Below are 17,650 nucleotides of genomic sequence, written 5' to 3'. Positions count from 1 at the left end.
TTTATATGAAAAAATTCAAATATTTATTGTTACAGACCCAAGAAAAATCAAGTATAATACAAATAGTTGATTTGTTTCCAAAAGAAAAATCAGAAAATTACATCTAATTAGGAATAAGACTTAACTGATAAACACATTAGGAATGTGAGCAATTTTGTACCAGTCTTCTCCTATTCCCTTCTCACATCGCTTGGCCAGTGTTGGACAATACCTAACTGATAAATTTGTGAGGGCTGTTAGGTGCTGCAATCCCTCCGGTAAACATTTTAGCATCTCACACTCATAAACAGATAATTTCGAGAGTGAAGTTAAACCTTCCAGCCCTTCCTCTGGGAGACTCTCTAGTGCGCCACAACATTCAATTCTCAGATTCTCCAAAGCATTTAGACTAGTCAGGCTGCTGGGTAACTCTTTGCGATTGTAGTAGTAAGAGATTTTCAAGTATTTGAGATTTGCAAGGTTTTTGAACATCTCTTCTGGGAGTGAAGTAGCTTCGATAATGTGGAGGGAAGTAAGAGCCCTGAGATTAGATATGGAACTGAAACCTATTGCATCTAACTTGTCCCCATGAGCTACCAATTTCTTGACAGAAGAAAGGGTCGGAATAACAAACATAGGGCATCCGTCAATTGTCATCTCTTCAAGCACATGGAATTGCTCTTCTCCTTCCTCTTTCAGCAATCCTTTCAGATTATAAAAACTGTATAAAATAAGTTTTCTTAGAGATGGAAACCTTCTTCTTGTAGGGAATCCAGAATCAACATACTCCAATTCCGCAGACCCAGTACGTAATTCTAGACTTTCTAGACAAGGCAGCTCACCAAAGGGTGGTAAGCATGAGCAGTTTTCGCAATCTTTAATTACAATAGAGACAACATTTTTCAAAACTGAGTGATTCATCCAGTCTGGGAGACAGATTCCTCTGAAGCCATTGATTTTTAAACAAGTCAGATTGGAGTGTGGTTTGAGGGCTTCAAGCACTTCAACTTCTTCTGATTCATATCTATCATCGTCATCCCATTTCATGCTTAAAGAATGCAGATTTTCTTTTGCAGATAAATTGGCTTCTTTTGCATCCATTTCATTCTTCACTCTCTCAAGATGCGTGATTTCAATTGAGCCATAGAGATTCAGGTTTCGTAATTCACCAATTTGAGAACTTTTCTTCCTTCCCACTGCAAAGCAACCAAGAGTCTTAAGGCATGTCAAAGATCCTATCCTTGGTGGCATACAAGTCAATCCATAGCAACCATCAAGTAAAAGATTTCGGAGACTACCAAGTTTACTTGTTTCTTTTGGCAAACAACAAAGTGAGTCGCAATCATGTAGATCAAGAGTCTGCAGATTTTGAAGCTTGCATAACTGCTTCGGAAGACTAAGCATATTCCAATTGCCAGACAAGTTTAGGTATCTTAAATGTACTAGATCTCCAATGGAAGACGGTAACTGCTTAAGTGGTAAGTGTAACATCCGACAATTTAAAAATGAATATGAAGAAGCTTGAAATTTGGAAATAGTCATTTTTGGAAAAATTTAAAATCTGGAAAATTTGGCTAAGTGTGGAAATCAGTGAGTTTTTGGCCAACTTTGAGCAGTCATAACTCCTAGATCAGGATGATTTAGGAGTAGTTCCAGTTATGGTTTCGAAGCTTGTGGAACGATCTTTCCAACGCCACTGAGTTTACTTGATTCCGAGTTCGTATGAGCGAGTTATGATCTTTGAAAGTTGGGCAGTTGGCAGGGATTCCGTTCCGGAAATTTAAGGGCATTTTGGTCTTTTCACAAATAATTTCTTTTGAGCTTATATTGTTGTATTAGGCTGATATTTGGATCATTTTGTCCCATTTTGAAAGAGAAAGAGTTAGGGTTCAAGAGAAGAAGAAGAGAAGAAGGAGAAGAAGAAGAGAAGAAAGAGGAGATCAACAAGATTTGTCAAGATCATTGTGGATTTTCGTCGGGGGTGATCCCTATCAAGGTATGTGAGTCTTTAGTGTGGGTTTATCCTTTCCCCCCACATACCAAGCTCGTTTTTATGATTTGAGAAGAGATTGGATTTGTTGTTGAAGTTGTTGAAGTTGTTAGTTGTTGTTGATGTTGTTAGTTGTGTTGTTGAAGTTATTGTTGGTTGTGGGACAGGATTGGGCTGTGTATTTGAGTTGTGACCTATTGTATATTGAGGGATTTTATGATCCTTAGTGTTGGTTGGTTCATACCCCCACACACCAACTCGTTTTTAATTCCAAGAGAAGATTTATTGGTTGTTGAAGTTGTAGTGGTGTTGTGTTGAAGTTCTTGCTGATTTAGTACAGATTTCTGGCTGTGATTTTTGAGTTGAATCTATTGTATAATAAGGGTCTTTATGATTCTAAGTGTTGCTGCTGAAACCTTGAGGTTGAGAGGGTTTAGAATTGGAAAGAAACAAGGGGAAAAAGTCAGATTTTTGGGGAAAAAGGGGCTGGGCTGTTGCACCTCTCCTAGTGCCAAGGACACCAATCCTTCCCTTTCATTCACCATTTCTTTTTTTATACATGTTCCTAGGTATTATACCTATGTTTCCTAGTTGTTTCCAACACTCCAAGGTACTTCCAAAAGTCAAGTAAAACTACAAGTCAAGTGAAGTTAGTTTCCAAGTCAAGTGAAGTTAGTTTCCAATTCAAGTGAAGTTAGTTTCCAAGTCAAGTGAAGTCAAGCTTAGAAGTAAGTAAGTCAAAGCAAGTCTTTAAGGTTTTCCAAGAGTCTTCATTGAGCGTTTTAACTTCATTCTAAGGCTCAAGTTCCAAGTTAAGTATTGAGTTTCAAGTCAAGTCAAAAGTTAAGAGTTTCATGTTAAGTTAAGAGTTTCACATCAAGCCAAGAGTTCAAGTAAAGTAAAGAGTTTAAAGTTGAGTTCTTTTCTCAAAGTTATTAGGGAACTATGTATTCCCAAAGAAGTTTTAAAGAAATGTTTTTACATTTAAACAAGGTTGGAAACTGAGATTTCCAAAAAGCCTTCGGGCTAGTTTTTGAGTAATTATCTCATATCAGCAGGAAGAAATATGTTTTAAAAACATAAGAGCCAGTACATTTTTGGGAGTAGTATCGAGCACCGAATTGGGGGAGCGTTCAAAGAACCCACAGCCCCCATAGAACCATGTTAGCCACCATGGGTAGAAAAGGATCATACTTTTTAGATGAATCCTTTTCAGATTAGACTAGTGGATCCATTAGGCAGTTCAGGTCTTATACCTTTGGCCGGGTATAAGATGCTCTGGCAGCGTGAGGTCGATCGCTGTATCATCACTATAGCTCTTATGTGATGGTTGTCGGTTAGAGAAACTCCCACAGCAGTTATTGTATTTTTCATACACAGAGATTATTGTATTTTTTTATATACATCAGTTCATTGTATTTTTATACACATTTCAGGCTTATTGTATCCTTGTATACACACAGAGTTCATAGCATGTTTTAAGCAATCTTTCTTTATATCGCACTTGTTTTAAATTGCCTTATATTGAAAGAAGTCAGTCAGGTTGAGTTAAGTTGAGCCAGGTAAGCTATTCAGTTTCTTCCAGTTTTCCTTCTAGCCTTTGTTGCTTAGCTTTCCAGCTTGCATACTCGTACATTCCATGTACTGATGCCAGTTGGCCTGCATCGTTTGATGATGCAGATTCAGGTACCCCGGATCAGCATCCTGCACGTCGTTGATCCAGCTGAGCACTCCAGAGTCAGTGGTGAGCCTCCTTGCATTCCGGAGGACTCAATTATTTTGTGTTCTTAGTTTTTGTTTTATTAGGATGTTGCGGGGTCTGTCCCAACATCCATCTCAGTATTTTAGAGGCTTCATAGACAGACAGTCAGTCAGTTAGTTTTGAGTCTCTCATCTATATATATATGTAAATATTCTATTTTGAGATTCGAGTTGCCTTTATGGCCATATTTTATAAGTTAAGTTGTTTTGTAATATTGCATTGCATTGAGTTATTCTGTTGAGGTTTCCGCTGAGTTAAGAAAGCCAGGCCAAGGGTTCGCTTGGGGCTAGAAATGGTCTCCGGGTGCCGGTCCCGCCCAGGGTGTAGGCTCGGGGCGTGACAGTAAGCCACTTAGATTAAGCACCCTCAACGAGACAAACTTTTGCAAGTGAGAACGAGAGTAAGAAGACACTGCGAAACCAATTGACATCATATGTGGGTAACCTTTTACATTTATTTCACGGATATTGTTGCTTGATGTGCTTGCCGTAAACAGAGATGTAGCCAAATCATGGATGAGATCATGCATCTTGAAATAAGTTTTACCATCTTTAACTTCAATATCTTGGAAGAAAGACCTCAAGCATAGTTTTTTCCATACGTCATTACCCTCATCCTCTAACTCCTTTCCTTTTGATAAAAGAAAACTGTGTGCCATCCAGAGAGAGATTAGATTTTCCTTTTCCATTTTAGTGTCCTTTGGGAATACTGCACAATATGCAAAGCATTGTCTCAAATCAAGTGGAAGATGATGATAACTAAGTCTCAGGGCAGGCAGAATAGAACTTTCATCTTGAGGCAAATTCCAAATCTCACTATCTCTGATATGTTCCCATTCCCTTTCTTGTTCCTCGAAGCGCAAAAGACCTCCAAGAGTCTTGGCGGCTAGAGGCACACCACCACTTTTTTTCACAATCTCCTTTCCGATAGCCACAAGGTTAGGATTTATTGTTTCTTGGTTCTCAAATGCACGTTTCATGAACAACAACCAACAATCTTCTTGAGACAGAAGTGACAATTCATATGGTTGCAAAGTTCCCATAATTGATCCAACCCTTTTAAGACGAGTGGTGGCTAGAACAGAAGCACCTCGTGCTCCAACCTTTAAGACTGCTTTTATCTTATCCCACTTTTCTTGATTTTCATTCCAAACATCATCCAAAACGAGAAAGTATCTCTTTCCATTCAACATATCCTGAAGCTTCTTTTGAAGTGGAGCCAAATCCATGTCGTCACCAAGTGGCTTTCCTTCAATAGATTCTACAATTGCCTTTATCAACTTCTTCTCATCAAAATCTTCTGAGACACAAATCCATATTTTGGGATCGAAATGCTCGATCACTCTCGGATCATTGAAGACCATTTGGGCAAGAGTCGTCTTTCCTAGTCCCCCCATACCAAGTATTGGGAGGACTGAAAGCTCTTGGACATCACAAACTTTGTTTGTAAGGATTTTTACTATCTTATTCTTCTCTTTGTCCCTTCCATAAGGTTCTGGTTCAGTTAAAACAAAACCTGTTGCAAGCAATATATGTTCACACGAGAATACTGTTAAACTCAAGCTCGGTAGGAGTGCAGCGAAAAAACAGAGAAGATCTTTGCACTATAAAGAGACAAGGATAAGCAGACATGGGATTGAATCAGGGGGAGTTGAAGAACATGATTGACTTTGAAAAAATGATACCCAAGTTAAGTATAGTTCAAAACAACTCAGGTTTTTTTTGTATTTTTCCTATGAGTAAGCTATGGATTTATCTGAGCTGGCTTACACCATGTATATATGTTAAGAACTTCAACAAATAAATAAATTAGATGGAAGTGGTAGAATTACAAATCTGAATGTGGATCCACCTCTGTTTAGACTTGAGACAAACATTAGATTAGAAAAAAAATAATTTGGAACTTCCCCTCGGTCCATAACACATGAAAATGACAATCGGCAAAAAATGAATATACACTAATTAGATTGTTGTAATACTAATTCTATCTAAAATATATGTAAGATGAGCACCTGTTTCTCGTCTAGCAGCTTCTCTTTCTATAGTCCTTTTCTCCAAATGAAACTTACTTCGTTCTGCAGCAAGTGCATCTAGTTTCTCCATCATTTCTTTCATCCTTTTCCCAATCTTGTAACGGAAAGGAACAATCTTTGGATGATAACACCCATATTTAGTCTGGCTGAGTTTTGCTGCCTTAGATTTACATTCATCCAAGATGTCATCAACTTCATATGCAGCAACATTGAGTTTGTGCAACCAATTTTCTAGTGGCTTGTCCTTGAGTTGCTTCTCCTGAGCATCTTCAAGCACATCTTGGATCGTAGTAAACGCGCTTTTAAGATTTTCAAACTCGTCCTTAAAACCAAAAAACAATCCAAGTTCCCCTTGTATGAAAGAAGTCAAATTGTCTAACAGAATTTGAAGGAAAGCTTCAGCCATATATGTTGAATTCACTATAACTCAAATTAGAAATATGTGGAGGTAGTCTAGATTGCTGGAATTGTTGTGACTTAGCAATAAAGTAAGATAGTGTTGGAATGAAATATGGACAGCTAAAAGTAAGAGCAGTGCACAAAGCTTAATAATTATAAACTCAATTATTCCATCACTTAATGGGTCCATGTCTATCAATTATTTGGTTTTGAGAATCACACTTTGTTTTTCAGTCCACTACTTTTTATCTTGTCAATCTCTTATCTCTCAATCTTTTGTAGATTGATTTGTGAAATTTATGGACCACCCACTATTATACTTGGCTCTTTTTTTCCCACTAGTTTTGGACACGTGCGTCACACGTGTATTCCTATCAGTTAATACATACTTTCAAAACATAAATATTATTAAAACATGTGTATGGGATTCAAAATTAAATTATAAGAGAAAAAAAAATACAAACTGATAATTAATATTTATATATGTTAAAGGGATATCGCAATTGTACTTGAAATGATTGGGCAAGACAACAATTATAGTTTAAAACTAATTGTAGAAGTTATAATTTGACTTTGTTTCTTTCTGTAAAGTCTGTTCTGTGTAACAACTAGTAAAATTATCAATTAATTATAGTAACATTATATTGGATTTTTAATCTCACTTATATTTAGCGTGAATAAAATCATTTGACATAAACCTCCAAATGGATATATATGTATCGTGAAAGTAACAGTATTTCTTACTCAATATTTAAAAATGTCGACCATCATATTTTGAACTTCAATACTTCATTTGGGGACATAAAGAGTGTATTTTATTTTAAAATTAGAGGAGAGGTAGAATGAAGAATAAGAAATGACAACAAATTTAAAGAAAAAATCAAACTGAAAAACTGGTATTGCTTGAGTGACAAAAGCAAGCGGGGGTTATTTTTTTTTGGCTTATCAAACCAACGTATACCTATTCTTTCTTTTATGACTTCCAGAAGAGAAATTATAGTATTGCAATATTTGTTTATATTTTTTATTTTGCGATCATTGAAAGCAATCTTCAGTGACACAAAGATCTCCCCACAACAACCTTCATTACGATAGAAACACGGGACATAAAAAATCAAACAAAAGGCAAAACCTTATTCCTGTTTACAGAAGAAAGAAAAAGTTGTAATATATTTATATACATACTATTCTCAAATATATCCAAAATTAACTCAAACAATTAAAAAAAAAGAAATATATTTACATAAAAGCGAGAAAGAAAACATCATTTAAATCACTAAACTCCATCCACTGCCTTCACCTCAGAAGTTAATGTGTGAACTTCAAATGATTAGAATTTCATATGTTGTTTTTTCTCATAACCTACCTTCATAAACAATTAAATGTATAATTATATGCAATTATAGTGTGTAATACATAAAGTATAATATATATAAATCCTAAATAATATAATTTTATAAAGCAAGAATTTGGACATTACTAAATATGAGATTGTAAAAATGCAACAACAAGTTTCTCAATTTAGTTGACGCAGAAGAGGTAAAATATAATACCAGCACTTCAACACTGTACTAAAAAAACATATGAGAACTAAAAAAAAAAAAAAATTATAAAAAAGAATTGTATACCTAATTTGTAGATGTAGAAACTATCCTGTCACTTGAAAAATATAACTTCAAATTCATTTAAAAATGAACTGAAGTATCTTGAAGCACTATAACTTTTGTTCCAAAATGATTTGAAAGTCCAAAATATCGATGCTTTACAAATTAAAATGATAATTCTGTTAAGAAATTCCCACAGAGAAAACAACAAAATAGGGAAGTTATCATCATATATTATAGCTGCTTGTAATCTTGATGCCACAAAAGCTGAGAAAGAAAAAATGACAAACATAAATACAATTAAATGTGATATACATATAAATCATGAAATCTAAAATTAAAATAATACGAAGCGATCAAATAAAAGTAAGGATTTGGCAATTAGCAATTGTATAACTAACCTTTCATCATACGCTTGTTTGATATTATTCAATATCTGTATTTATAAATTTGAAAAAATCATCTTCATTCAATATAGGCAAATGAAGAGACAAGAGTTCTAAGAAATTAATTTATAGAAAAGAGGGTTTTGAAAACTGATACACATCTTTTTATCTTCCATTTTCTTTAATGTCTTTAATTTCACATTTAATTGGATAATGTATTTAAACATTTTTTTGGACTTCTTAAAACAACGATTTAGTTTGGAAAGGTTTTAAAACAATGTTAATGGCTGACTATGATAAATAATGTAATGTGACTTTTCATATTTTTTCCAGTTTTTTATGATATTCAGCAAGCTTAGAGGTAATTAAAGTTTAATATCAAATTAATAATTAATGAGATGATGTATATTTTTTTTATTTACTGTAGGGGTAAAATGGTAATCTAACTTTACACTTTGGAGCTTCTCACTTATAATAATACTAGTCAGGAACACGTGCGTTGCACGTGTGAGCCATGTTAAGTTGTATTATTCTTTGTGGAGAGACATTTGTAAAGCAATGTTGTCATGAGTGGGGGCATTATTATTGATGTAGTAAAAGTGTACATTGTGTTAATTAGTCTTCTGATGATTGCATGAGCTATTATTGATCTCCTATAGTGAAAAAGATTTAACGTATGCATTTAATAATAGGCATAATACAAATATTGGACCCTAAACTTGGCTTCAAATTTTAATTTTGACCTCCAACTTTCATAGTGCACAAACAGACACTTTAACTATCCAACCTTTTAATAAATAAACATGCAAATCCTACTTTGCAAAACGCGTGATGTGCACGTATTCTGCGCGAGTTAGGAGTAATTTTCGAGTCCCACAACAGTAAAAAAATGTTGAAATGACAACTCTACCTCCCGGATTCCGGCCAATCTTCGGCAACCCAAAACCTCCGTTCATTTTCTTCTTTTTCGGGCAAAATGCCACCAAATACCTAGCCGTTCTCCTTCTTCCTCACACCGGAGCACAACCCATGAAACGAACGAGCTTCGAGCTCGCTAAACCCACCAAATACCCGACCCCAAACCCATCAGATCCGCCATCTCTGGTGAGAATCCCCCCAAACCCCATGAAAACAGACCCAACAACCACAAACACCTAAACCAAGAAGCCAGCCATCAACAAACCTCTAAGCTCCGTCAAACAATGAACTCCAAGCTCTAAAAACCATTGGGAGGAATTAATTTTGATTCTTGTATATAAATTAAAATTAATTTTGATTTTTTATAGTTCTAAAATGACGTGTAAAATATTTAATTAGTTGGCAGCCATTGAGTGGCACACTAATACATGTTGGAGCGTTTGCATTTCACGCTCTTTGGCTGCAAAATTTGTGTGTTTATTTATTTAAAAGTTGGATAGTTAAAGTGTCTGTTTGTGCACTTTGAAAGTTGGAGGTCAAAGTTAAAATTTGAAGCCAAGTTTAGGGTCCAATATATGAATTATGCCTTAATAATAAGTAGGAACATCAACATGAAGTTAATATGAAGTGTCAAAACAAAAGTATGAAAGTACTATAAATTATTATTAATAATAATATTAAAACATTAGAATGGAATACGATATCAAGAAAGTTCATAATAGTACTTAAAGAACTATTCTGAATATGACATTAACACATTGAAGAGTATGGGTCGATGAAGAATCCATCATGCTTGCATAGGTGTGTCTGGGTCTTCTAAACCTGAGATTTGAAGCAATGTAATGTTGTTAGTATCTACGATCTGTAAAGAGTTAATTATCTGTGTTAGAATGACCATTTATGTAAACATGTATTATTTATCATTCTTGGAGATTGTTCATTTTTTCAAATTGTGGATTTATTAGCTACTAACAGGAGTCGTGGAAAGGACAAAATCCCCTATTTTGACAGGAGTAATTAATTCAGTGATACTTTTATGTAGTTTGAAACTTGACTCAAATATATCAACTGAGGAGATTTATACCTTGGTAAATGGATGATTTTACATCACAAAAGGCAAGTAGTCGTTTGTGTTTTTGTACCTTGTGGTAAGGACCATAATCATTAGAATCGCAAAAGAAGTCAACATATTAAGTAATGAATATAATTAAATATTAAAATAGGGTTACCTCTTCGTCAGCTAATATCAGTTGCCAACGAATACCCTCACCGTTTGCATTTTTATACTCTTTTGTTAAACTCCGTCGAATGACTAAGACTTTAATCACCCATTTTGTTGCATATTTCTTCAACTTGCTAATTGGTAGTCACTGGTTCTCGAGCTTTTCCAGACTTGTCATTGTATTGTTGTAGTAGCTAGGATGTACTAATACAATATATATTTGTGACGTAAATGCTATTTATTTTTATATATACAATATTCACCAAGCATAAACTAGTTCTTCTTTTTTAATTTTAAAAGCGAGCAACTTCAACTAACAATAGTATAAATATCACATTAATTGAAGAAAGTTAATCCAAGGTGGAGAAATGTTACCAATTTTGGTGTTGCCGAAAGCAAGAAACCTTTAAAAGTAGTAGAACATGAAGAGATAGTAAACGTAATTTCAAAGAGAAGTAAATCAATAAAAATGTAACAAATTATTATAACGGAAGTATTGCAAACGTATCGCCTTCAAAACGAAAAAGTCCTTGGCGGACAATCTGTTGATATGTTATGGCAATAGCTTTATTTTGTAACAGCTTAACTGGACGCAAATGTTATATTTTCTACTACAGCATATATCAACAACAGAATAGCTAATAGTAGTTTATTTAATTAGACATTTGGAGATTATGTATTTCTTAATGTAAGGTATAGATTTGTTGTGTTAAAATAATATCTTTTTGGAATTCTATATGTTTCTATTTTCTGGACAGATTTATGGGTTAGATAAGAATGTCTGAAGGCTAAATTCCCTATATAGTTTAATTGTTCTGTTAATAAAGGTGTCTTTGTTGCTGATTTTCTCTCAAACTCAGGCTGGCAAATAAATTTCCGAGGAAGCTAAATGATTGGTAGGTATAGGATTTTTTCCAATTGCTTCAGCAGCTGGAATCAGTGTAAAACTTTCCTAATGTAAGGTATAGAATTGTTGTGCTAAAATAATCTGATCATTTTCTTCTTGAATTAGGATTTTTTCTAGACTCGAAGAGAACATGCCATGTATATAATGACTTGCTCTTTCTGACTCTATAAGGAATTTTAGTGTCCCTTGACTTTATGCCACCTCATTGATCACTATGCTACACCTTTGGACGAGCCTCTAAGAAACAATTGACAAGTGCAACCAATACTTTAATTGAGTGCTCTATTCCGACTCTGTTAGGAATTTTGGCGTCCCTTGACTTTATCTCACTTTATTGATCACTATGCTACACCTTTGGACGAGCCTCTAAGAAACAATTGACAAGTGCAACCAATAGTTTAATTGAGTATTCATGCAGCTGTTTCTGTTTCTGTTTCTCAAGTATATGACACTTAAAAATTGTTACCTGCAATAGCGTACGCTATCACTAAACTTCAAAGTAATGCAGGCTAGAAGGATAAGTTCTTATGTTTTTATTGTTTGTGACCACCAGAAGCAGCACTCTTACTGTCAGGTTTTGGAACTGTTGGTAAATGTATGGGCATATGACAGTGCCCGGCAGATGGTTTACATTAATCTTTACTCAGGTGCGGGGGAAGAGCAGCACTCAGTTGAGCATCGAAAAGGATAGATGTAGGCAAAGTACTTCAACATGACATTGTTGAAGAGTATGGATGAAGACTTGGCAGAAGTTGCTGATGACAATTACCATCCATATGAAACATGGCTGTTGCCATTAACGGGAGAGATTTATTGACTAGGGATATATGAAAGGGAGAGAGAGGAGATATACAGGCAAAAAACGGACAAGAAGAGAAAGACAAGAGCCAAGTTTAATAGTAAAATTCTATGGTAGCAGTAAGAAAACAACCCGTCAACCTACTTTTATATAAGACCATCTAAAAGCTATCAAGTAAAAGTGATCGCAATGTGCGAGAAAACTAAGGGTGTAAATATATTTTCGATTAGCATCAAAACAGAGCAAAAGCAAAGCGGTCATATAAGACCGTCTAAAAGCTATCAAGTAAAACGGATTGCAATGTGCGAGGAAACTAAGGGTGTAAATATATTTTCGATTAGCAGCAAAACAAAGCAGAAGCAAAGCGTTAAGGTCAGGAAAGTAGATTAACCTTAAGAAAACACCCTTGCCTATTGTCCCTTACAGTGTTTAAAAACCACACAACAACATTTAACAAAAGTTAATGATTAAAAGTTAAAAAAAAAAAACAGTCGAGAAGATAAAAGGAACTGAAGACTGCGTAAACTCCAATATATGTTTTCCATCACGGGTTGGTCATATCATTCTGGATAAAACTTTCTACGATAGGACGTGTCATGGCCGGGATTGAATTCAGTTGGCCATTCAGGCCAAAGTAGAACGGGACAACTGGAATCATATTTCAGGTAGCTTTTAACAACTACCTGTTTTTGCATTGCAAATTAACTTCACAGATTGGTCACTATTTCTAAGTCCTACAGAAACAAACTGGTCTAAGCCAGAACATATTGCTGATTTATTGAGTTGTTGGATTAGGAGGGGTGGGAGCAAGAGCCAAAAGAAATGGTGGAAAGTAATCCCAGCATGCATATGGTGGACACTGTGGACAGAGAGGAATTAGAGATGTTCTGCGGATAGGTTTAGTTCCATTCATAAAGTTAAATAGAATTGTAGTATATCCCTTTTATTTTGGTGTAAAGAGGAATGTATAGATGAAGTTGAATAGATTGTAGATCTTTTAGGTTCCTTGTAATATTTTCTCCTAGTTTGTAATTCTCTCTTAAGGTTGCCAGCATGTCCTTAATGCTGAGGAATACGACGTTACCATTTTTTTTACAAAATATATGAGTTGTTGCAGTGAAGGAAGACAAAAGGAGGAAGAATGAAGAGGAAAGTAGGTTCTATAAATCTACCAAGAGCTTCTTAGAGATGACTCCTCAGTCTCATGGAAAGGTTGCATAGGCTTAATAACGTTCAGGATGCAACAAAGTAAACTCAGTTTGGTTACTTATTATCTGCTATCTTATTTGTTAGTGCACATTACATGGACCAATATCATCTATCAAATGTCAATTCCGAGCCCATAAATATGTTGTTTTTACAGGATGTGAATCCATTTATGAGAGTCCGTGATAAAATATATCAACTTCCTTTTCATCCTAGTTCAGTTACTACTAAAGGTTTTTGATGTCTATCCAGAATCGAATGTTATCATTTTGCTTCTCAACCAAGAGAGTTAGTTAGATGTAAAACTCTTCTAATGATCTGCTGATATTGTGGGGCATGCGAAACTAAAAGCTATCAAGTAAAAGTGATCGTCATGTGCGAGTTCATATAAGACCATCTAAAAGCTATTAAGTAAAACTGATTGCAATGTGCGAGGAAACTAAGGGTGTACATATATTTTCAAGTAGCAGCAAAACAGAGCAAAAGCAAAGCGTCAAGGTCAGGAAAGTAGATTAACCTTACGAAAGCGCCCTCGCCTATTGTCCCCTACAACAAAGTAAAACACCTGCAGTGTTTAAAAACCACAAAACAACATTTAACAGAAGTGAATGATTACAAGTAAAAAAAAAAACAGTCAAGAAGATAAAAAGGAACTGAAGACTGCATAAACTCCAATATATGTTTTCTATCACAAGTTGTTCATATCATCCCGGATAAAACTTTCTACTTGAGCACTACCAAGAAACTATTGATGATGTGGGAGCTTGGGATGGCTCAGCATGGTGATGGAAAACAATACATGGAACTGTGCCAGTCTAAGGGTTATCATCCTTATGATCAGAATGTGCACTGGACTCTTTGATTGTCCTCTCCTTCGTTCATGATCACAGTTCTGTTGACAATTGACCGTAACTATTATGCAACAAAAACAGAGCAGGAAAAATATTTACCTGATAATGATGTATTTCATTCCGGCACAGAAAAGAGAAACAGATTAATGGAGACATTTTGTAACATCCGACAATTTGAAGTGGCTTTGAAGAAGCTTGAAATTGGAAAGTAGTCATTTTTGGAAAAATTTAAAAATCTGGAAAATTTGGTCAAGTATGGAAAAAAAGAGAAGAGTTTTTGGCCAACTTTGAGTAGTCGTAACTCCTAGATCAGGATGATTTAGGAGTATTTCCAGTTATGGTTGCGAAGCTCGTGGAACGATCTTTCCAACGCCACCAAGTTTGCTCGATTCCGAGTTCGTATGAGGGAATTACGCCCTTTAGAAGATGGGCAGTTGGAAGGGAAATCCGTCCGGAAATTTAAGGGCATTTTGGTCTTTTCCCAAATTCTTTCTCTTGAGGTTACATGGTGTGTTAGGCTGATTTTGGATAATTTCTTTTATCCCATTTTAAAGAGAAAGAGTTAGGGTTCTTGAGAGGAGAAGAAGAGAAGAAGAAGAGAAGAAGAGGAGAAGAAAGAGGAGAAAGGAGATCAACAAGTTTCCGTTGTGGATTTTCGTCGGGGGTGATCCCTATCAAGGTATGTGAGTTTTTGTGTGGGTTGATCCTTTCCCTCACACACACCAAGCTTATTTTATGATTGAGAAAAGATTAGAATTGTTGTTGAAGTTGTTAGTTGTTGTTGATGTTGTTGGTTGTGTTGTTGAAATCTATCGTATGTTGAGGGAATCATGATTCTAAGAGTTATGACCATTTGGAGTTGATTCACCATCAAACTCGCAGCAAATTCTGGGCTATCGATCCCCATCTACGGGCGTGACCTACAGACCGTAGATCGATTGACGGTCCGTACTGGTCAACCGTCAATCGGGACAGAAGTTGGGTTTTTGGGGCATCGATCTACGGGCACGACCTACGGGCACGACCTACGGTCCGTAACCTGATCTACGGACCGTAAGTCCGGACCGTAGGTCAACACTTAGTCTTTTTTTTAAATGAATTCCGGGGGAAGTTTCTGACGCGATCTACGGACCTGCAGGACGGACCGTAAGTCCATCTACGGTCCGTCGATGGCGTCCGTAGGTGCCATCTGTGTCACCAGAAATCTGAAGTCTCAGTCAAGTTTTCCCCACTTCTTTTCTCACTTTCTCATACATGTTCCAAAGTATTGTATCTATGTCTTACAGTTGTTTCCGACACTCCATAGTACGTCTAAGCGTTCAAGAATCCCTCTATAACATGTGATCGAACACCTTGAATTCATAATTCCGATTCAAGGAAAGATAGTTCCAAGTCAAGTGAAGTTAGAAGTCAAGTAAAAGAGTATAGAGTTTCAAGTCGAGTAAGAGTCTCAGTTTCAAGTTAAGTCATGAGTTTAAAGTTGAGTTCGTTTCTCAAAGTTATTAGGGAACTATGTATTCCCAAAGAAGTTTTAAAGAAATGTCTTTACATTTGAATAAGGTTGGAAACTGAGATTTCAAAGGGGCCTTCGGGCTAGTTTTTGAGTAATTACCTCATATCAGCAGAAATAAGTATGTTTTAAAAACATAAGAGCCAGTACATTTTTGGGAGTAGTATCGAGCACCGAATTGGGGGAGCGTTCAAAGAACCCACAGCCCCCATAGAACCATGTTAGCCACCATGGGAAGAAGAGGATCATACTTTTTAGATGAATCCTTTTCATATTAGACTAGTGGATCCATTAGGCAGTTCAGGTCTTATACCTTTGGCCGGGTATAAGATGCTCTGGCAGCGTGAGGTCGATCGCTGTATCATCACTATAGCTCTTATGTGATGGTTGTCGGTTAGAAAAACTCCCACAACAGTTATTGTATTTTTATACACAGAGGTTATTGTATTTTTATATACATCAGTTCATTGTATTTCTATATATATTCCAGGCCTATTGTATCTTTGTATACACACAGAGTTTATAGCATGTTTTAAGCAGTCTTTCTTTATATCGCACTTGTTTTAAATTGCCTTATATTGAAAGAAGTCAGTCAGGTTGAGTTGAGTTGAGCCAGGTAAGCTGTTCAGTTTCTTCCAGATTTTCCTTCTAGCCTTTGTTGCTTAGTTTTCCATCTTGCATACTCGTACATTCCATGTACTGATGCCAGTTGGCCTGCATCGTTTGATGATGCAGATTCAGGTACCCCGGATCAGCATCCTGTACGTCGTTGATCCAGCTGAGCACTCCAGAGTCAGCGGTGAGCCTCCTTGCATTCCGGAGGATTCGATTATTTTGTGTTCTTAGTTTTTGTCTTTTTAGGATGTTGCGGGGTTTGTCCCAACATCCATCTCAGTATTTTAGAGGCTTCATAGACAGACAGACAGACAGACAGACAGTCAGTCAGCTAGTTTCGAGTCTCTTATCTATATATTTATATGTAAATATTCTATTTTGGGATTCGGGTTGCCTTATGGCCATATTTTATAAGTTAAGTTGTTTTGCAATATTGCATTGCATTGAGTTATTCTGTTGAGTAGGTTTCCGCTGAGTTAAGAAAGCCAGGCCAAGGGTTCGCTTGGGGCCAGCAAGGGTCTCCGAGTGCCGGTCCCGCCCAGGGTGTAGGCTCGGGGCGTGACACATTTATACAGATGAGTGGAGTATCTGAAAGTTTTGGAAGAAGGGATAATTTAAGTAATGGTACTTGAGCGTTGCAGAAGGGAAGGTTGAGCAGCAACTACACGACTGTTACAGCGAGAGGGACGTTGAACAGGAGGTATACGTTTCTGACGAATTAAATTAGGGCTGATAGCAAATTTAATTTATAATAAATTAATATTAAACTAATATTTTTAATAAATTAATATTTAAATAATATTGTAGGGTTAAAACGGTAAATCAACTTTGAGGTTAGGAGGTTCCTACTTATAATAATACGAGTTTCTGGACACGTGCATTGCACGTGTATCCTAATTATATGAAATAGATATTTTTGAAATTGTAAGACAATATTAAAATATGGTTGTGATGATTAGTTAAGTATGAAAGCAATTTGACTAAATATGTATGAGACTTTTTTTTTTCCCCATTTGATGTTCCGCTAATTCGAATTCATGTGTGACATTCCACTTTGAGGGTACTTCTTATTCTTAATGAATATTTATCAATCAATCAATAGATTTGATGAAAATATTTATGAATTTCGGTCTGCACATATTATAAAAGGACAAACTTCAAATTTATTTCAAATTAATTAATTAATAAGGGTTCTTACTAACATGTTGATGACATTTCTTTCTTACTCATTAAGAGAAAGATATAAAAAACAACCTTTCCATGAAAGAGTGAACAAATACATTGAAAGTTTAAAAAGCTTACTCCAAAACATACCACTGGAAAAATAAAGAGAGATCACAATTATTTCCTCTTTTAGAAATAAAAACTACGACTATTATGATTAAATAAAGAATTGTAGCATAGCGTAAAAAATACAAAAAAAAATCATTTTATACAATAACAAATCAAGAAATAAGAAAAATATGAATA

At 35.6% G+C, this 17,650-nt stretch overlaps 1 protein-coding gene across 1 annotated transcript; it reads right to left on the bottom strand.

The window, feature by feature from the left end:
• On the bottom strand, window positions 1-6,169 carry LOC125826445 (putative disease resistance protein RGA1). Its single transcript, XM_049505774.1, has 5 exons — window positions 5,743-6,169; window positions 4,333-5,246; window positions 4,073-4,260; window positions 3,604-3,628; window positions 1-1,449 (listed from the first exon to the last, which is right to left on the bottom strand). The coding sequence occupies exons 1-5, from the start codon at window positions 6,167-6,169 to the stop codon at window positions 121-123; spliced, it is 2,883 nt and encodes a 960-aa protein (XP_049361731.1). The 3' UTR covers window positions 1-120.
• Window positions 6,170-17,650: the final 11,481 nt, after the last annotated feature.

This window comes from Solanum verrucosum, unplaced genomic scaffold (assembly GCF_900185275.1).
Source record: "Solanum verrucosum unplaced genomic scaffold, falcon-dt-bn FXZP01000060.1, whole genome shotgun sequence".
NCBI lineage: Eukaryota > Viridiplantae > Streptophyta > Magnoliopsida > Solanales > Solanaceae > Solanum > Solanum verrucosum.
The sequence above is the reverse complement of the archived record's forward strand: the minus strand, read 5'-3'. Positions and strand labels throughout refer to the sequence as shown.

Bases quoted from the DNA above. Each gene is read 5' to 3' on its own strand.
- LOC125826445 (XM_049505774.1), bottom strand. From the start codon at position 6,169: ATGGCTGAAGCTTTCCTTCAAATTCTGTTAGACAATTTGACTTCTTTC. The intron at 5,247-5,742 runs GTGCTCATCTTA...TGCTTGCAACAG, and splicing joins AGCTGCTAGACGAGAAACAG to GTTTTGTTTTAACTGAACCA. The intron at 4,261-4,332 runs GTATGGAAAAAA...ACTTATTTCAAG, and splicing joins TAGAGGATGAGGGTAATGAC to ATGCATGATCTCATCCATGA.